The sequence below is a fragment of the Helianthus annuus genome, chromosome 14 (genome assembly GCF_002127325.2).
Source record: "Helianthus annuus cultivar XRQ/B chromosome 14, HanXRQr2.0-SUNRISE, whole genome shotgun sequence".
NCBI classification, from domain to species: domain Eukaryota; kingdom Viridiplantae; phylum Streptophyta; class Magnoliopsida; order Asterales; family Asteraceae; genus Helianthus; species Helianthus annuus.
This window is the reverse complement of record NC_035446.2, coordinates 99,717,008-99,736,902: the sequence shown is the minus strand read 5'-3', so window position 1 is coordinate 99,736,902 and position 19,895 is coordinate 99,717,008. Positions and strand designations below refer to the sequence as shown.

Below are 19,895 nucleotides of genomic sequence, written 5' to 3'. Positions count from 1 at the left end.
ACGTATATGAACAATGACGCCATGTAACATTTGCTCCTTCAATCGCCGTCGTGCCTCTTCAATGCTGCCATAATACGTTTGATGATTGATGAAATTAGGGATTTGAAACGAGCGTAGGGGGTTCAACTGTTGAGGGAAAACTAAGGAAGAGCAAGGGGTAAAATCCCCTCAAGTGTCTTAAAAGTTTGAGAGAACAGCCATGAATCAACAAAACGACCGTTAATCAACAACATTGATGAATCTACAAATCAAAACTTCAATTCGAGCACTCCGAACATCGATGTCGACAGCTCGGAAAACGATGCATCCACCTCCAGCGTCCGATTTAGCGAGAATAGGAAGAAATCTGGAACTGGCCTCGTTTTAACGCCCAGTTTGTTTATTATTTGCATTATGAATGCTTGCTTTGTTATCGCATCTTATATTCATCGGCTTATGTTGTGTAAACCCAATCACGCCAAGTAGATTACGAAGCCAAATGAGATCACAAGTAGTCTTGCCGAATGTTCACCAAAGTACTAGCTCTGATCAAGTATTTGCGGTTCACTAGTTAGGTTGAGAAGATGAGTTTTTTTACTTTCAACTTGCAGCATAAAAAAAAAAAAAAAAAAAAAAAAAAAAAAAAAAAACACACACACACACACACAAAAAAACGAAAACAAACAACGGCTCAAGATAACTCCAATGCTGATAAATCATCATCAATCAAGATAGATATGATAACTTTCTTACATCTAATAAGTTAGAACGACCGACAAATTAAACACAGGCATGTGGAAGTCATTGTTGCGAATGTTGGTTTGACTTTGACCTGAGAAGAGAAGAATAGTAATGCGATTCCATTTCCTTAAGACTAGCAGCTGCATCTTCACCGATCCTCGCCAACATTTTATCACTCTTCTCAGCCTGCTGGTTCAGCTCAATGGTTCTCTTATCTACATGGTCGTTCAATGACGCGAATCCCGAAAATATAGCCGTCTGCTTTAGCTCCGATACCAATTTTAACAAAGAATCCGCTGCTTGTACCTGTCGTTTATCAACTTGTACGTTAGTTTCGTCAGTCGGAGCTAGCTACATGTTTTAAAAGCAGTATGCTAGATTAAAAGTCACCAAAACAAGATAATGATTTTACCATTTTTGCTGCCCGCACCTCCATCATGAAAGCTTCTTGTGAGTTTCTGACGGGAGGGTCGTTAACCTACATGATATATATACATTTTAACGTCAGGTGGGCCTCTGAACATCTAAATCTATACCCCAACAAAAAAAAAATACGGGAGGAACGTGACATCATGCATGTGAAGAAAAAACAACACCCCAGTAACAGTATATTCAATTTATTAAATAAAAAAAAAATTACGGAAGCTATGTGCATGCACATAAAATAGACATACCCGGGCAACATTAACAACAATGCTGAAATTGTCAACGATGCTTCCAATGTCATCGTCAACTCTCTTCTGCAACGATTTCTGCTTTTGAGCGGCGGCGGCAGCAGCCGCCGCTGTGGGACCAGCTGCAGCACTTGTGCCTCCACCTGCCCCTCCCTTGTTCATTGCAAAACTCAGCTTGCTGCTAACCACATAAAAAAAGGGGTCACAAGCTAAACAAAATTCCTGAAAGACAGCAGCCATATATAAATAGCTGTTATATAGATATGTAAATAACACTATTTTACAGTTACAAAACATAAACATACAAACATGAAATCAAAGTCAATTGTATATATCTCACATGAAGAGTAGCATCCTTCTAGAGGTGGCAAAATGGATGGGTTGGATTGGATTGGTTGTTGGGTCAGGATGGGTTTGGGTTAGAATGGGTTTGGGTCAAGATGGGTAAAAGAAAGAAGGTCAGGATGGGTTGAGAATAAATCAATAATAATAAAAATGAAAAAAAATAAAAAAATAAAAAACGAAAAAAAAAATAAAAAAAGTATGCTGTCTCCTTGCTTGCTGTCTTTCAAGTGTCATTGTCCATTCATTAAGTATGCAATAATGCCACACACAAGAATCATGTTTCTCTCATTCAACCGTATATGCCACTGTAACATAACATGTATCTGACTTGTAAACAAGACGCCGTTACGTTTATTATCTCAGTAGCTTGGCTGTGGAGCTGCATGATCTCATTTAGGGGTGCTCACGGTCTAGTTCGGCTAGTTTTGGGAAAGTACAAACCGAACCGCCTGGTTTTCAAGGTTTGACGGTTCGGTTTTGCCAGTTTTGCGGTTTTAGACAAGAAAATTATTAAAAATAAAATATACATAATTTTATATTACTAAAAAACATTTAAAGAACAAATGTCTAATGGCTGGTTCCAAGTTTCAACCGTGAACTGGACGACTGTATTTATTTCAAACCATCCAAACCAGCCTTTTTTCATATTTTGATGTTCGGTCGGTTTTGGCGGTTTAGGAACACCCCTAGTCTCATTTGACCCACCAAACAGATCTTGACCAATAAGCACAAGCTGCACAACTGGTACACTTGGCTTACATCTAGCTCATAAACCATAAGGTTTACCCCAAAGCTACAAATTCAGCCTTAATGGTACAGAACAACACTGTAACAAGATGTCTAGGAGTCGAGGGCAAGGGCAAAAGGGTAAAATCTCACTCTTAAACTTACAGTTATTCCGATTTACATCAAACAACACAAACAATATACATTTTACAAAAAGGAGGTTAATCTATTTAATTTCCATAGATAGACAGAAAGCATTGATCTGATAGACTAATACAACGTTCTTCAAAATTACCACACTCTTAATCAAATAAATACATATTAATCCACTATTAATACATAATTATGATAACCTAAATCAGGGAAAAAGGAATGGCTTCAAAACCTTACCCAATAACTGAATTAACAGTAAAAACTAGAACAAAATTCAGACTGGAAGATCAACTCAATAGCACATAACAAATTTAAAAAGAAAAAAAAAATCGCTTAAAGAAAAGCAAGAATCAAGAACAGAATATGCAGAATCCACAAAATTCTCAACAAAAACTCCACAAATTATTCAAAATCTTTGATACCCATTTAACAAAACACAATTTTTAGAAACCCCAAATCGTTAATTACAAAAACAAGCGGTTGAAATCAAAAGGGTACCTTAAAATCACGATAATCTTGATGAAATCAATAATAGAAGCAGACCCAGGTGAAAAACTGATGAGATCAGAGAATGCCAGCTGGAAATTTGAGTGAGATTTAAGGAGAAAAAAGGGTTAAGAGAAGAACCCTAACTGAAGTAGCGAGAAACCAACAGAAGAGCGATTGTTGATTAGCGAGACAGAAACCCTAACTGTGCGTTGAAGTAGTCTTACCCTTACCCATCCTGACCTGCTCGGTGATAATGTCTTACCCATCCTGACCCGTCTTGTGATTATGGGGTGTTTGGTGTTGCGTTTTCAAAATAGATTATGCATTTTCAAAATAGATTTTGCGTTTTCAAAACTGCGTTTTGAAAAAGCATGTAGGTACATGCTTCTCCAAAACTGTGTTTTGGAGGCCGATAATCACTTTTTTATCCAAACACTTTTTTAGATTATTTATGTTTTACAAACACAATAATCAAATAATCACTTCAAAACGTAATCCCAAACACCATCTTAATGTACTTTGGCCCATCTAGACCTACTAACAATTTACTTATTGCCCAAGATAACCCAAACTGTTATTTTAAATGCCCATCTTGACCCAAAATTTAGTTAATGGGTTTATTTTGCCACCTCTAATCCTTCTGGACACTCCTATCTAAGGTCGTCTCTTTTTAATGTTTAGATAAATTTCATATCACAATGGTTTATTCAGATTTAAACAATATCTCAAAACTAAATAGGGTAACATTAGTTACATCAATTTTAGGTGGGTAACAAAGAACATTCACACATTTGATATCCAAGTAAACCCAAGATTGTGTTTTATTTCACTTTTTCCTAAGATGCACAACGTTGATCCACCTTAAACCTTGTTAGTTGTTACATTTCTTCACCATAAAAAAAAAAGTAAACTACTTATCTTCAAGAATATACCTGGCCTATCATATCTCTAGACCATGTATTATTGCAAAAAAAAAAAAAAAAAAAAAAAAAAACACACACACACACTTTTATTTGATGAGTGCTATATGCTAACAATAAAAGTGGTCTGGTTTTCTATAACTTTTTTGCTTACAGACTGTGCTTTACAAAACAAAAACTGGTGGTCAAATGAAATCCTTGCGATTCAAGTAATATACAGTTGCAAGAACAATAGCCTGACTTTGTAGAGAAAACAATAGAATAATCACATGACCCATATCTTCAATACATATAAGAAAAACAGAAAAGGGTGCAAACGGTGGTGATATATTAGAGGTTAGCAAGCAAATCCATTTAAAAAGTATAGATTTCTTGATTTAGGGTTTCAACTATACATTGTCTCTCACAACCAAGATACATGATTACTAACCAAGAACGAAAAAGATGAAATGATGCAGCAAATTTTAAGAAACCAAGAGCAAGGTAAGCCTGCCAAAACATGTGGTTGGGTTGGGTCAGGTCGGTAACGGTCATAAACAGGTTTGGGTTGAAATAGGTTGTTCTATAAAAAAACAATAAATGACTAGAATAATAATTATATCTAGTTAGCAACCATATTTATTATTATGTGAATTAAACACCAAAAAACTTATGTGAGTCCCATGTCGCTTGTTTTACGAATACCAAAGGGCATCCCCTCTCAGTGAGTAGAAAACGCATTAGAACCTAAGCCAAACCCAATAACCAAGCTAAAACTCGTTTGCCATCACCTTTAAGATCAATCTTGATATTACAAAACCTTCTCCGAATTCTTGACCAGATAGAAGTTCAATTCAACAAAACTTCCCTAATTCAACTCTTACCATCCTTTTCTCATTAACATATGAGGTTTGGGTCATTTCACACTCATCTATGATAGACCTGGAAAAACAGGCGGGTGGGTCAGTTCGGGTCACGGGTCAAAATGGGTTCGGTTCAAAACGGGTCATTTTAAAAAAAAAAGTCCAAGTTGGTTCTGGTCGGAACGGGTCGACTTTTGAAATATCAAATGACAAAAAAAATATAAGAAAGAAGTGTTAAAAATACAATCTGGCTTTTGTAAATTGCTGTAAAATGAATCAAAAGATTTCCTTGTTGGCTCTCTCTGTCTATTTTAAACAATATATATTGTTTTACCCAAGCATTTTGCAATTTCCCAGCCACTAGTTCCATACATTGTTTTAATTAATTTATTACTAATATATTATATAATATAATAATAATTCTTAATTTGTTTACCCAGAGCAAGAACAAATTGGCTATACGCATGTACTCGGAATGGTCAGAACCCGATCAAAAACCAAATTTACTCATAATCCTAAACCACAGACCACACCATACGCATGTACTCGGAATGGTTTAGTTTGGCATCAGTTTAGGCCGCCGGTTTAGACGGGTTCTGCACGCTTCTAATGGCGATTGGTTGGGTGACATGTGGAAGACGCGACTATTTATTTTTATATTTATAATAAACTTTCATGCACAACAAAGAAAAGACACATAGCCTCCACTTGTACACCATATCCTCAAGTAATGCACTTGTACACCTGAACCCCCAAAATTAATTAGCAAATTTGTGTTTGTGCAAAAGAAAAAAAAATGTGAAGTAAAAACTATTTCCCTTAAAAACAACCTGTTACAAAATCCATCAAGTTTTAAAAGTCATCTTAAAACTCACTTTTAACCATGTTTACCCATAGTTATTAAAGGCGTTAGGCGCACTCAAGGCGCATAGGCCTCGCCTGGGGCCTAGGCGCAAGGCGCAATAAAAGCGCGGGCCTGAGAAAAAGAAAGCGTACCACAAAAAAAAACTTTAAATATTTTTATATAATAGAAAATTAATACTATTATTCAAATAAAATAAACTAAAGCTATTATATAACATTTAAAACCGTCTATTTAGTACCAAAAGTTATAAAATGCTAGTTTATTAGTGTAGAAAAGCAGTTTCGTTAGATAAAAGTAGAAATCTAGCTAGAACCTTGCCAGAATTTAGAGAATTTGGCCAAAAACTCTCAAGAATCTAGGAATTTCGCCAGAATTTGCGCATGAACCATCGGCTGGAGAATTAAAGCGCAATTGCCTTGACTTAAGGCGCAATTGCCTCGCCTACCTAGGAAATTGGGCCTAGGCGCAAGAGGCGATGGCTTTTAACAACTATGTGTTTACCATCTGAATTTCGTATTTGGCTGGAATTACAACTTTTATCAAACACTCTCCCAGCTACAGCTAACTTTGTCAAACAGCAACTTGTGTTAAACGTTTTTGACTGTTAAGTGTTAATCACAATCAAATGCCTACATTATGAAGACAGGTCGCAACATATAACACTAATCTGAATTTCGTATTTGGCTGGATTTTTATCAAACACTTGGTGAACAAAAACAATTGCTTTCCAACATCTCAAATTTGCAAACCAATTCACAGAATATATATATGCTAACGCATGTAAACGGAAATTAGTACAGGAATCGCGAAGAAAACGTAACTAAACTGCTGTGGAACGTACCCGCAGAAAAAATCTCAGCACGACTGGAAGAAGATCAAAGATTTGAGCTAAGTTTTGGAGAGAAGAGCAGCTGAATCGTGATTGAATCACAACTAAGATTTGAGCTAAGTTTTGGTTACTGTTGCTGAATCGTCAAAACGAACTTTGGAGTTTGGACTTTTGGAGAGAAGGCTGGATTGATTTCAAAATTTAGGGTTTGGACTAGGGATGAGGAAATGGTACCAGCAGAATTTACCGAACCGGGTATATTTTCGTTACCGATTCGGTACCGACTTTTGACATTTTCGGAACCGGTCCGGTACAGTACCGGTTCGGTACCGATATTTACACTAAAATACCGGTACCGAACCGTACCGTACCGGGTATATTCGGTACCGGTACCGGTTCGGTACCGAATGGGTACCATGCTCATCCCTAGTTTGGACTTTTGAGAGCACCTACAATCAGATATTCCAGTAATGGATCGATCCGGATGGATCATGGATCGATCCATATAATTAATTGGATAAATGGATCGATCCATTTGATTAATTAATGGATTAGTGGATATTTTTTATGATCCAATAAGTGATTTAAATGGATCGGATTGGATTGGATATGGATCAATATCCAATCCATTGCCAGGCCTAAATTGCGGAGGAGACGGCGGAACATCTCTTTATTTCTTGTCGTTTTGCTCAGAAGATTTGGGACCTTGTATATCTGGTGCATGTTCACACACATGTGAGCGGGTCTCGAAAATGGAAGACTGCATTGTACACGATCGTCCAGTCGACTATTTGATGTCTTTGGAAGTGCAGGAACAACCTTATTTTCCAGCAAAGCCCTGCTAACTTTGGAAGGGTTATGGAGGAAATTAAGGTTCTCGGATTCTTGTGGCTGAAAAATCGGTCTAAAGCGAGAGGTTTAACCTGGGAACAATGGTTGGAGTTTGATTTGTCAGGTTTGGGTGTATGAATGTTTGTTTTGGTTTGGGTCTGATGTAATACTCTTTGGTGTAATATGTCGGGCTAACGTTTCTGTTGGCTCGTTTTATAAGTAATAAAGTATGTTTTGTTGGCCGTTCAAAAAAAATTTAGTGAGATGATGATCATATATGTGTCAGATTGGTGTAAGCAATGAGAAGCTGGATAATGTTGTACACTATGTAGCACGGGGACTCCATTTATGTGGCCGTACCCGTCTCGGGTACTTGTCGGGGACGGAAACACTATGGGTACTCGTCGGGGACGTTTCCTAAACGTTTCCAATGTCGGGGACGTATCTGGTAGAAGTATCCAGCCCGTTTCCATTTATTTTTAGGGTTTTTACCTTTTCAAATTCCCAACCGGCCATTAAATAAATAGACCTATCATATTTGGCTTCTCTAATCTCTAAACTCTCAAGTCTCATCATCTCTAATTCTCTATCGATTGCCGATCTCTCACTAGATGAACTGGAATTTGAAAATGATTTGATTATTGATAATTAATTACCTTTGGAAGATGTAGTATTTTTGGAATTTGTTTAATGTATTTTTATTTTTTATATTTTTTTATTGCCGTACCCGTATCTTGGAATTTTGAGTTTTGTCGTTCCTCGTTCCCGTATCGTCCCCGTACCCGTTCCAGTGCTACTTAGGTTGTACACAAGCTTAGTTGATTACCTGTGTAGCTAGTATCTGTTCGATTTAGCACTAATATCCTCTAAATTTCATGTGTTGTCAACTCCAATTGGATAACTTTCAGCTTGTAATACTAATAGGATAAGTATTAATTAATCAACTTACGTTTATTTCCAATATTATTAATATAGATATTAGTATTTATTTTCTGATCTTTCTTGGCCTACTCAAACTCTAATTGGGTCGGTGTTGTAACTTTCACAAAACCCACATTATACTAAAAAACCCCAAATATCCCAAAACGTGCAACAAAGATTCAACTTCTCATTGATTGGGTATTAAAAGCTCAAACAGCAACATAATACTAAACATTAATCCAACAAAAAGGACATGAATTTCTAAGTTTGACTCATGATTTCATAATCAATCAAGAATACCCAAAAACTAGGGTTTTAAAGAAGAAGAAGAAGAAGAAGAAGAAGAATCACATACATACCTCTGGGTAGATAGATTTGGGTAGATAGATTCTAGCTTTCTCTCCTTGTTTCTCCGCACCAAGGTTCTTTATTTTGACCGTCTATGTGTTTGAGTTTGACCCTATTCGATTTTGACTATTTATTTATGCAACTATTGTCATTTAACATGATGGTCCCTCAAGTTGTAATAACTCATAAACATCCTTTAATAATGTTTGATAAAATGGCAACGCTTGAAATTATTTGAACTAAAATGGCAACGTTTCAAACCTTTGGACTAAACTGACAAAATGACTCAAACCGAGACTAAATGGCATTTAACTCAATTTCAAAAATACGATCTTATTTTTATAATTTTATATATGATACGATCAAAGTTATATTCCAAACAGGTCAAATACATTTGACTTCTTTTGGTCCTCACCATTATGAATCAAACCGATACAATCCGAAAAACATCGATACTGGTCCCGTATAACGTCGGTGTATTTTGTTTTATAACGTATCATTTTCATTTTTAGTAATAATATAATATTACATTTTATAAGATTCTGAGTATACCATTGCCATTTGATAAAAGTTTTGTTCGAACACATACCAACTGTATTTGTTAGATTTTTTTTTATTCTTTATCATCACGAAACGAACATATACCAGTGCTAAACAACATCAACTGTATTTGTTTTTTATGGTTTTCGCGACGTGGCGATATAAAATTCGTTGAATATAGGGTTGTATTTGCAATAGAGTATCTTTTGGTATCATAAATTTTATTGAGTGTCGGTACCGTACTAGTACCGTCATGAACTGAACCGATACCAACCAAACGTATTCGTTTTTTTGGTTTTCAATCAATGTAAAACACGTGTCAATTGTTGTACATGTCGGTATCATACTGGTACTACAATGAATCAAGCCAACCGTAACTAAAAGCTCGTTTAGAAATCCCACTACTTTAAAAAGGGATTCGATCTAAATAAAACTCTTCACATACATGATTCATAAATAATTATACTTAAAGTATGATGTTATGTATTTTACGAATCAAATGCCTCTGAATATATAACTTATAACAATAATAAATATATATTACCAGATATATTATGAATCTAAGTACTGTAAATCTTTTTGTATAAATAACAAAACATTTACCAACTATTCAAAAAAGAAACATGATTCAGATAATTGAGAGACGAACCAAAATTCGTGAGAATCCACAAATCTGTGAGTTGTGATTAATCGTCAATTTTGGATCGGGGATAAAGAGAATATATTTTGCATACCCAACCCCTAATTTAAGAATTCATATTTTTTCCCCTAAATTGCTTACCCATATATTTGGGTGTAAACGAGCAAGTAAAAAGTTAAGAGTTTGAATCGTTTTGAGCTTTATTTATGATGCTTAAGCTTGACTTATGAAGACCAAAAAACACATCAACCATATTGAACATGGTATACATAACAACGGCGACAATAGCAATAAAATGATAACTGTATGCACCGTTCGTTCTCTTTTATAAAGTTGCAATAGTCTCTTGGCGTGGAGACATTTTTTTATTAAATGAAAAGCCGAAGTAAAGTTTTGATTTTGTAGTTTGAATATTTTTTGTCTTTTACGGTAGTAAACAATAAGACTATGGGGTGGTTCCACTTTCCACACCCTATGAAAAAAGCTATGCAGGGATCACATCATTTTCACGTGTACTAGTGTACTACACTTCCACATGGGGTGTAGTGTACCACTTTTCACTGGAGTGGTAAATGTTTTGTTACTTATATGGGGTGTATGTTTTACTTTTCACTGGAATGGAAAGTGTCTCATCTCAACATCCCATTGCTGCACGCCATTTACCTTGCTCCCACCTCCCCCCTACCCACTTTTTCCACACCCATGGAATGAACAACACGACCTAAGCCACACCATGACCACCCGTTTGCTGAAGCAGTGTTCTACGCTGAGGTGTGGTTCCACCTTAGCCCACCCATGGATTTGGCACCCACACTGGACAACCTAAATGGCGGTGATGACTTGGACATGTCTAGTATAACAGTATGCATTGTATATTGTATACTATTAATAAATAAACTAAATGAACAGTAATTCTATATTGTATACTTTTACCTATATATTTTAAAATTAGAATGAAATGAATAGTAACATCACTAACAGATTAGCAAAGGGTATCGGGTACCGGTACCGATATCCGATTTATCAATATTAGACAGTTTATAAATATTAGATGGTATTTAATATTAATCATTGTATAGGGTATTGAATTGTAATATCAAACTCTATATATAGAGGTTATTATTGTATTCGTTATTCAATTCAATAATACAGAATTACTTTGTTCTAACTTGGTATCACAGCCAGTTTTTACCAAACCCTACTTGCTGTCAGCCTTAACCCTACCTGCCGTCAGCCTACCTGCCGCCTCTTCTTCTTTTTTTTTCTCCGGCGGCTCAACCCCTTCTCTACTACCTGCACCGGCTACCTTCTTCCTTCTCCCACCAGCTATACATGGCCACCCTCCCTCTATTTACTACTCAAGAGAAAACTAACCACAACTCCCACAAGTTTGCCTTCACTCTTACCCATACTAATTATGGGTATTGGAAGGCTATGGTTGAACCGTTTCTCATCTCAAACTCTCTGTTTGGGTATAATGATTGCACTATTCCCTGTCCGGCGGCTAAAACATCCGAATCTTCATCCACCGATAACCCTAACCATGCTCGCTGGGTTGCGAACGATGCTCACGTTCGCATGCTAATTATCTCTAATGTTTTTGAATCCTCATTCCAGCATGTTCAAGGCAAAACTTCCCGCGAGGTTTGGCTCTCACTTGAACGTGCCTATGCCCCGCAAACAGCTTCCCATGAATACACTCTAAAATCCCAGCTTCTTAAACTTACCATGAAGGGCGATGAAAAAACGGTTGATTATTTAAGTCGTGCTCAGGAGTATGCTACGGCTCTTGCCAATATTGGTGAACCGATAAAGGACAAGGATCTGGTCATGTTTGCTATCTCGGGTCTTCGCGAAGAATATAATGGTTTGAAAAGTAACCTTTCGGCTCGCTCCCCTTCGGTCCAGTTTCAAGAATTACATGGTCTTCTCACCGACCATGATTACATGTTAAACAAGACCCATGACCCCACCTCCCCCCGGTTCCCCAAGCCTACAACACTACTGCCAGTGTCTCCCCTATTACCAACCTTCAATCTCAACTTCAAAATTTACAGCTTCTTGCCACCCAACTTGGCTACCACTTGCAGTCGGTTAACCCCCCGGCTCTGCCCACATCTGTTCTTGGCCAACCCCCTCCTCAAGCATATTTTGCCCCGCGTTCCTTCAACAACAACCGCGGTTCTCGGCGTGGCAACTCCCGTGGTAATTCTCGTGGCCAATTCAATAATTCTCGGGGGCGTGACAATGCATCTCAGAACCGGCAGTTTGGTTGGGCTTCTACTCAGAACACTGTTTATGGTCATTGCAACCAGTGTGGTATTGGTCATCTACTAACCCAATGCCCCACCCAATCAGGCTCCTCTCGCTCTTCAAATCAGGCGAATTTTGCTACTTTTTCAGATGGCGGCTCGGCATACGAAGCTTGGAAACCTGATACTGGGGCTAATGGTCATGCTTCTCCGGATTTAGCGAGTCTTGACAACTCTGAAGCGTATCACGGTTATGATTCTCTCCATGTTGGTGACGGTACTCCTTTACCTCTTTTTCACATCGGTTCTAAAACCTTATTTACACCTCATAAAACGTTTAACCTTTCTAATATTTTGCATGTTCTTGCCCTTAAACAAAACCTACTTTCTGTGCAAAAATTCTGTTCTGATAATGACGTTTTCTTTGAATTTCACTCTTCCTTTTTTGTTGTGAAGGACGAGTCTACACGCACTACTCTCCTAACGGGTCCAAGTGAACAGGGTCTACACCATTCACCTACCTCACCTCAAATCACTTCCCAAAGTTGCTTTCACTGCTGTCAAAGAATCTTCCACCATCTGGCATCATCGACTTGGTCATCCCCCACCGGCGTGTTTTGCAGTCTATTATTTCTAGTTATTCTTTACCTGTTTCTACAAAACTTTCTTCTTGTTTATGTACTTCTTGTCAGTTGGGAAAATCATCTAAACTACCTTTAAAACTTTCTACTTTTCATAGTTCTAATATCTTGGATTTGGTTTATTGTGATGTTTGGGGACCTTCTTCTACTTTATCTCTTGATGGTTATTGCTATTTTTTATTATGTGTGGATCATTATTCTCGTTACATGTGGTTTTACCCTTTAGCACAAAAATCAGATGTCTATTCCACTCTTAAAAACTTCATAACTATGGTTGAACGTCAATTTAACACTAAATTAAAAACTATTCAAACTGATTGGGGCGGTGAATTTCGCAACCTAACACCCTACGTTACTTCCCTTGGCATCATTCATCGGCGCTCTTGCCTTCACACTAGTGAACAAAACGGCATTGTCGAACGCCGTCATCGGCATGTTGTCAAAACCGGCCTTGCCCTCCTAGCCCACTCCAATCTTCCTCAACGTTTTTGGTCTTTTGCTTTTGAAACCGCTACGTATCTTATCAACCGTTTACCTTCTCGCACCTTTTCCAACACATCTCCTTTTCTTCATATTTTTCATCATAAACTCGATTATTCCTTTCTCCGTGTCTTTGGTTGTCAATGCTTCCCTTATCTTCGTCCCTACACCCGTCACAAAATCGACTTCCGCTCAACTCCTTGCATTTTCCTTGGTTATAGTCCTTTTCATCACGGTTACCGGTGCTTCGACCCAGTCACCGAACGTGTCTATGTGGCACGTCATGTTCGCTTCAATGAACATGTTCTTCCGTATCGTGACTCTCCACAACCCGCTCCTCCTCCACCCATCTATACCTCAATTTTTCCCCAACCACCACCCCCACTCGATCCTTCACAGCCCGCTGCCACTTTTCAAAACTCCAGTACGGTTGTTCCGCAATATGAGCAGCCTCCACAGCCTCAACTCGAACCTGAGCAGCCTCCACCGCCTCCACAGTCTCAACCCGAGGCTACCCCACCGCCTATCCCACCTCAGCCTCCAACCACTGCTGACCCTCAGTCTATACCTCAGCCTATACCCCCTTCGCCACCTCCTCCTCCACCTCGGCCCCGCCCCTCCAATCTATGCCCTAACCCGAAACCTACTGATCGTTTTAGCCCTTCGGCCTATTATTCTCACACTTCCACTGATCCACTTATCGAACCTACTTCTTTCACCGTTGCTAACAAGTCACCGGAGTGGCGTCTTGCCATGAACGAGGAATTTCAGGCACTTCATAAAAACGGGACATGGTCCTTGGTCCCTTGTGTCAATAATACTAACTTGGTTGATTGTAAGTGGGTATACAAGTTAAAACGAGATGCACAGGGAAATGTAACTCGTTATAAAGCTCGTCTTGTCGCCAAGGGGTTCCATCAACAACATGGTGTTGATTACCATGATACTTTTAGTCTGGTGGTGAAGCCTACTACTATTCGAGTGGTATTATCTCTTGCAGTTTCTCATAAATGGTGTATGCGACAACTAGACGTGCAGAATGCCTTTTTACATGGCACCTTGCAAGAAACGGTTTACATGAAACAACCCCCGGGCTTTGTTGATCCATAGCGGTCGAACCATGTTTGTCTCTTACACAAGTCTCTCTACGGGCTTAAACAAGCACCGCGGGCCTGGTTACTCGGTTATCCACGGCACTTCAACAACTTGGTTTTCATGGTTCTAAAACTGATCCCTCTTTGTTCATTCTCAATTCACGGGGCTCACTTGTGTATATTCTGGTCTATGTTGATGATATTATTATTACCGGGAACAACAACCAAGCTATTGATCATATTATCACTCGTCTCAGCTCAATGTTTGCCATCAAAGATCTCGGCCCCTTGCACTACTTTTTGGGCATTGAAGTTGTGCGTTGCGGGCTTGACCTTATTCTGTCTCAAAAGAAGTATATTTCAGATCTCTTACATCGCTCTGGCCTGTCTGACTGTAAACCGGTTTCTTCTTTGATGAGTTCTTCTCAGGTTCTTTTACCTAATGACGGTCGTTATTCTCCGATTCAACCAAATACCGTCAAGTTGTTGGTGCCTTGCAATATGCCACGTTAACACGTCCTGATATTGCCTTCTCGGTCAATAAAGTTTGTCAATTTATGCAAGCTCCATCCGAAAATCATTGGACAGCCGTTAAGCGTATTTTGCGGTATTTAAAAGGTACGGCTGACTTGGGCCTTCGGATCCGCCATCATTCGGACTCGGTTCTTCATGCTTTTATCGATGCTCATTGGATCGACTCTGTCCAGGTCTATTCTGACTCTGATTGGGCTGGGTGTCCTGTCGATCGTCGATCCACGAGGGGGATTCGCTGTCTATATTGGATTTAATCTTGTTTCATTGTCAGCCCGAAAACAAGGCACTGTGTCTCGTTCATCTACTGAATCCGAGTATAAAGCCCTTGCGGATACCGTGGCGGAATTAATCTGGTTAAAGGCCCTTCTTCATGAACTTGGTGTTACTACAAAATCCTCACCTACACTTTGGTGTGACAATTTGGGAGCCACCTATCTTTCGGCAAATCCGGTTTTTCATGCCCGCACAAAACATATTGAAGTTGATTTTCACTTTGTTCGTGAACAGGTCGTTCCCCGCCCTCAACTTGCGAGGGAATATTAGACAGTTTATAAATATTAGATGGTATTTAATATTAGTCATTGTATAGGGTATTGAATTGTAATATCAAACTCTATATATAGAGGTTATTATTGTATTCATTATTCAATTCAATAATACAGAATTACTTTGTTCTAACTATCAAACCGGTGTATTTTCGTGTCACACCCTGGCTTTTGCGGAAGCGTGGGTTTATTTGGTGTGACTTCTTAATACCATAGCAATTATCATAACCATGCTATATGAAAATAAAACACATGATGTTCATCCATTCATAAAGTTTTTAAAGTTACCACGACAACATTGTTTTAAAAGTCGACACATAAGACTTAATACAACCACGACATAAATTAAAAACATGTTCATACGATACGACAAAAGACTTGACTAAAAACACGGTTTAAGACTTGTAACCCGTCCAGGCAAGGGTCAAACTTCCTAAACCCGGATGACATCATTATTCCTTACGCAGCTTGACGTGATTGCATACCTTGCCAGATCCACTAATTTCCTGAAATACATGTAGTTTGAAAAATTAACAAAAGTTGAGCGAGTTCATGTAAAAGTGAGTATGTATAAACCTTTCATGTATAAATAAAAGTTCCTGGTATGTAGCAACAAGGAAAAAGAGATCGCCGATGGGTTGCAAAGCCACTGGTATGTGTGAGAAAGTGTAGGGAAACTCAAACCTAGCAAATTTGTTACCAGGCTTCGGCTGGAAGACACAGTCACCTCTATGGGCCGCCCCGGCCTCACGGGTGTGGGCTCGCTACACCCAAATAGATCTATCACTCTTGTGTCCCTCGGTCCTAACAACGAGGATTAATGGCCTCAAGTGTTGTACCCACCCCTCACATGATCTAGTAGTATAAACCCTCCCTACGCTAACCATACCATGTAATAAATGTTTGTAATAATTGTCGCATGTATTTCACCCCCGAAGTATAAAACTGAACACAGTAAAGAGAAAAGGGAGACATGAACTCACTGAAGCGCGTCTCCTGAAATAGTCGTCAATCCCAACTCGGTCTGCTACGCGACGACCTACACGTACTAATGCCTATTAGACGGATGGGCCGTGCCTTGGCTTAGGGTTTAGTGTTTTTAGGAAAATAGTTAGGCAACTATTTCGTATTCCCACTTCTTAATTATTTTATAAGTGTATTTCCTTCCCAAGGATGGGGTTTTTATACATGTACACGTTATAATTCCGAAAAATATATTTTAAGTCCCACTTAGAAAATATATTTAATTTACTTGTCCAAATCATCTCATTTCCAAAATATATATATTTTTCCCAAAAATATTATATTTTACTTCATACATTTTCCAAAATAATACTTATCAAAATATACATATAAGAGTATTTTTCCGAAATACTACATAAGTTACGTTTTAACGTTCGCGTTGTAATAAATATAAATGCGTAACTCAAATATTTATTGTGTAAGAATTTTGGTCTTATATTTTGGAGTCGTAATTTCATAGTATATAGTAGTTATATTATTTTATCCTAAAAATTATATAACTAGTTCACAAGATAATCAAATAATCACACAAGCGTTTTAGTATAAAATATATATATTCTACATATATATTTATCAAATTTTATTTACGAAAATCAACCTCCGACACTTAGTATTTCTGTAATAAAAATCATGGCGAAGTTTATTTTGAAAACCAAGTTAAAAATATATTTGTAAACATTTGTTAGAAAAATATTTTGAAGTGTTGAAATTCTAGAAAAATTTCGCCAGAGTTTCCTTTGTAAATGGAGGTGTCCATGCTTACTAGCATATCATTTTCTTTTGTAAAATCATTCAAACAATCATCAACCAACAATATACAATCTTTAATCACCAATCTTGACAAAAATAAGCATGAACTATAAGCTTATGAACTTGAAAAATTTATAAAAGCAAGTAGTAACTTACTAGCATAACTAGTAAGTCTTGTTACCTTTAAAAATGTGATTAGTTTCTTAAAACTTTATTTTTAAAGGAATCGAACATTTACAACTTCTAGTCATGATTTCCAAAAATATTTCTTTGTGAAGTTCTCTTTTTACACAAGTCTTCCTACACTTGTTTATCCCTTAAAAATGCGTAAATTTTATGTAAGATCCAAGTGTTAACAAAACTACTATTTTTCACTTGGTTCTTTCGAAAAACCACTCATAGATATTTAGATCTACAAGTTTACAACTTATTTTGGTCTTTATTTTTCAAGAAAACTTGTATGTAATCAAGTTCATAGCTTATGTGTGGATGATTTCATCATCCACAACATTTTTAACCTTCACATCTTGCTAGTTCATGTCTTTAAACATGATCTAGCAAGTCTATGTGATGTGTAACACCCCGTGTTTTCCCAAAGTCAAAATCAAAGTCAAGTGTTGACTGTTATTGGAATTAAAGATTAATAAAGATTAATTTCATTTTAGTTTCATTTTGATTTTCGTATTATTTGGAGTAAGTGTTGAATAATCAAACTAATCGACCGATAATCGAACTGTGAATCAACGACCGACTGTGAATGGTAGGAAGTAACAACGCAATAAAGCTAGTCAATCAATAATCAAGCTAATCAAATCAATCATCGAACTCAAGTGTGGGGATTTTAGTACTTTTTATACGTGTGTGTGTGTGCCTTATGTGTTACTTGTGCATGTTTACTTTCATGTTAAAGTGTGTGGTGAATCAATCAAAATCAATCAAGACTCAAAGGTGAATCAAACTCAATGGAAATCGAACCCGAAATGGTTGTAAGGATGCTTGTATGTTAGATATAGTGGTTGAGACTAAAAGTAATTTGATTAGGGATTCTATCATTCTCAAATCATCGTTCATCGAACTCGAAATATCAAAAATCGTCGCGAAACACTCAAAACAGGCTAGCCGATCGAACAGGGCAACCTGATCGAACAGGCTAGCCGATCGAACAGGGCAACCTAATCGAACAGGCAAGCCGATCGAACAGGCTGTTCGATCGGGCAGCTGCTCGATCAGGGATGCTGTTCGATCAGCTGACCTTTCCTCTTTTGGAAGCCTATAAATAGGGCTGTCTTTGTCAAACTTTCCACTTTTGGAAAAGCTCTGACCGATCAGCCTCTTCTTCTCACTAAATCCCAGATTTCTCTCAAACCGGTAAGTATTTCACTCTAATCCTTGTACGTTTTTGTTCATTAATCGATTCTACATCTTTCTATCTTTCCAAAACTTGGATTTCAACCATGAAATCACCAAGATCTAGGTGTTCTTGAGTGATGTCATCATGGTGTTCTTGGTGTTCATCAAGAACTTCATGTTCTTGACTTCATTCAACCATGAATAAGCTAGATCTAACCGATTTCCACATCAATAACTTAAAATCTACCAAAGATCTTAACATTTCACGGTGGAAAAGGATTGGAAGATGGGTTTTCACCTATCTTTCAACTCTTTTACACTCAAAAAGGTGAAAACGAGACTTGAACCGATTTACAAATCAATCTAAACAAACACATGGTTCAAGATTCGGGTTCTACCGAGAGATATACCGATTCCGGGTTAAACGTTAAACTTGGGTTCCAAACCGTCTCTGACCGAGTTTGGGTGATTCCTGCTCGAGTCAGCAGGCTAAATGGGGACTTCAGTTTTGTGGTTCGACTCGTAGTCAAAATATCTCTAAAACATCAACAATTAACGGGAATAACCAAGTGTTAAGTGAAAGGTTAACCAAATCGAGAAGCTGGCCGAACGGCTAGGCTGTTCGATCGAACAGCCCAACCGAACGACTATGCCAGCCGATCGACTAGGCTAACCGATCGACTAGCACTTAGACCCACCAACTCACAAAGTGTAGTATTGACGAGGTACTGTTCGATCGACTACGCCACTCGATTGTAATCATTACTGCTCGAATCATGAGATACTATACTTCAAACACTTAGACTTTTCGAAACATTGGAATGTCACCCGATCGAGCATGCCAACCGATCGAGTGACATATTTGAAAACAATGAAGTGCTAACCGATCGGTTGGGCTAACCGATCGAACAGCTGTTCGATCGGCCAACTTGAAAGGTAGTACGAACCATCATACACAAACACATCCTTCTCATCAAAGGAAGAAACAATCCACTTGAAGGAACCAGCCGATCGAGCCAGCCGGCCGATCGAATGGATGTTCGAACGGACTTTCAAACCAATCGAACAGCCCACTCGATCGAACTGCTGTCCGATCGAATGGCCTACTCGATCCAATTACATTGTTTACTTTTTCCGCGTTACTCATCGTTGTGTTATCGAACTATTCAGGCTAACCTATTCTCAGTGCTCCCTTCAATCCACAACCAACCACTGTGAGTATACTCGATCCCTTTTTGCTTTCAGCACTTTTGGGTGTTACATACGTAATCTATCAAATTCACAAACAACACAAACTATTTGAACGCTAACCTACTTGCATGTATTACTTGTCTAAATGATTGCTGTTTATTATGTTTACACGTGGAGTGCTATCTGCCTGCT

At 38.0% G+C, this 19,895-nt stretch overlaps 1 protein-coding gene across 4 annotated transcripts; it reads right to left on the bottom strand.

The window, feature by feature from the left end:
- Nucleotides 1-653: 653 nt before the first annotated feature.
- Nucleotides 654-8,785, bottom strand: LOC110908726 (mediator of RNA polymerase II transcription subunit 22a). 4 transcript variants are annotated; one of them, XM_022153703.2, is made up of 4 exons: nt 8,675-8,785; nt 1,395-1,572; nt 1,133-1,198; nt 654-1,026 (listed from the first exon to the last, which is right to left on the bottom strand). In XM_022153703.2, exons 2-4 carry the CDS (start codon nt 1,554-1,556, stop codon nt 781-783), a joined length of 474 nt encoding a protein of 157 aa, XP_022009395.1. In that variant the 5' UTR covers nt 1,557-1,572; nt 8,675-8,785; the 3' UTR covers nt 654-780. The 4 variants fall into 4 exon arrangements, with proteins under 4 accessions (XP_022009395.1, XP_022009394.1, XP_035838501.1 ...); XM_022153702.2 differs by having other exon boundaries at nt 688-1,026; nt 8,671-8,760; XM_035982608.1 differs by having other exon boundaries at nt 688-1,026; nt 1,395-1,575; nt 8,675-8,760.
- Between the last annotated feature and the right edge of the window lie 11,110 nt (nt 8,786-19,895).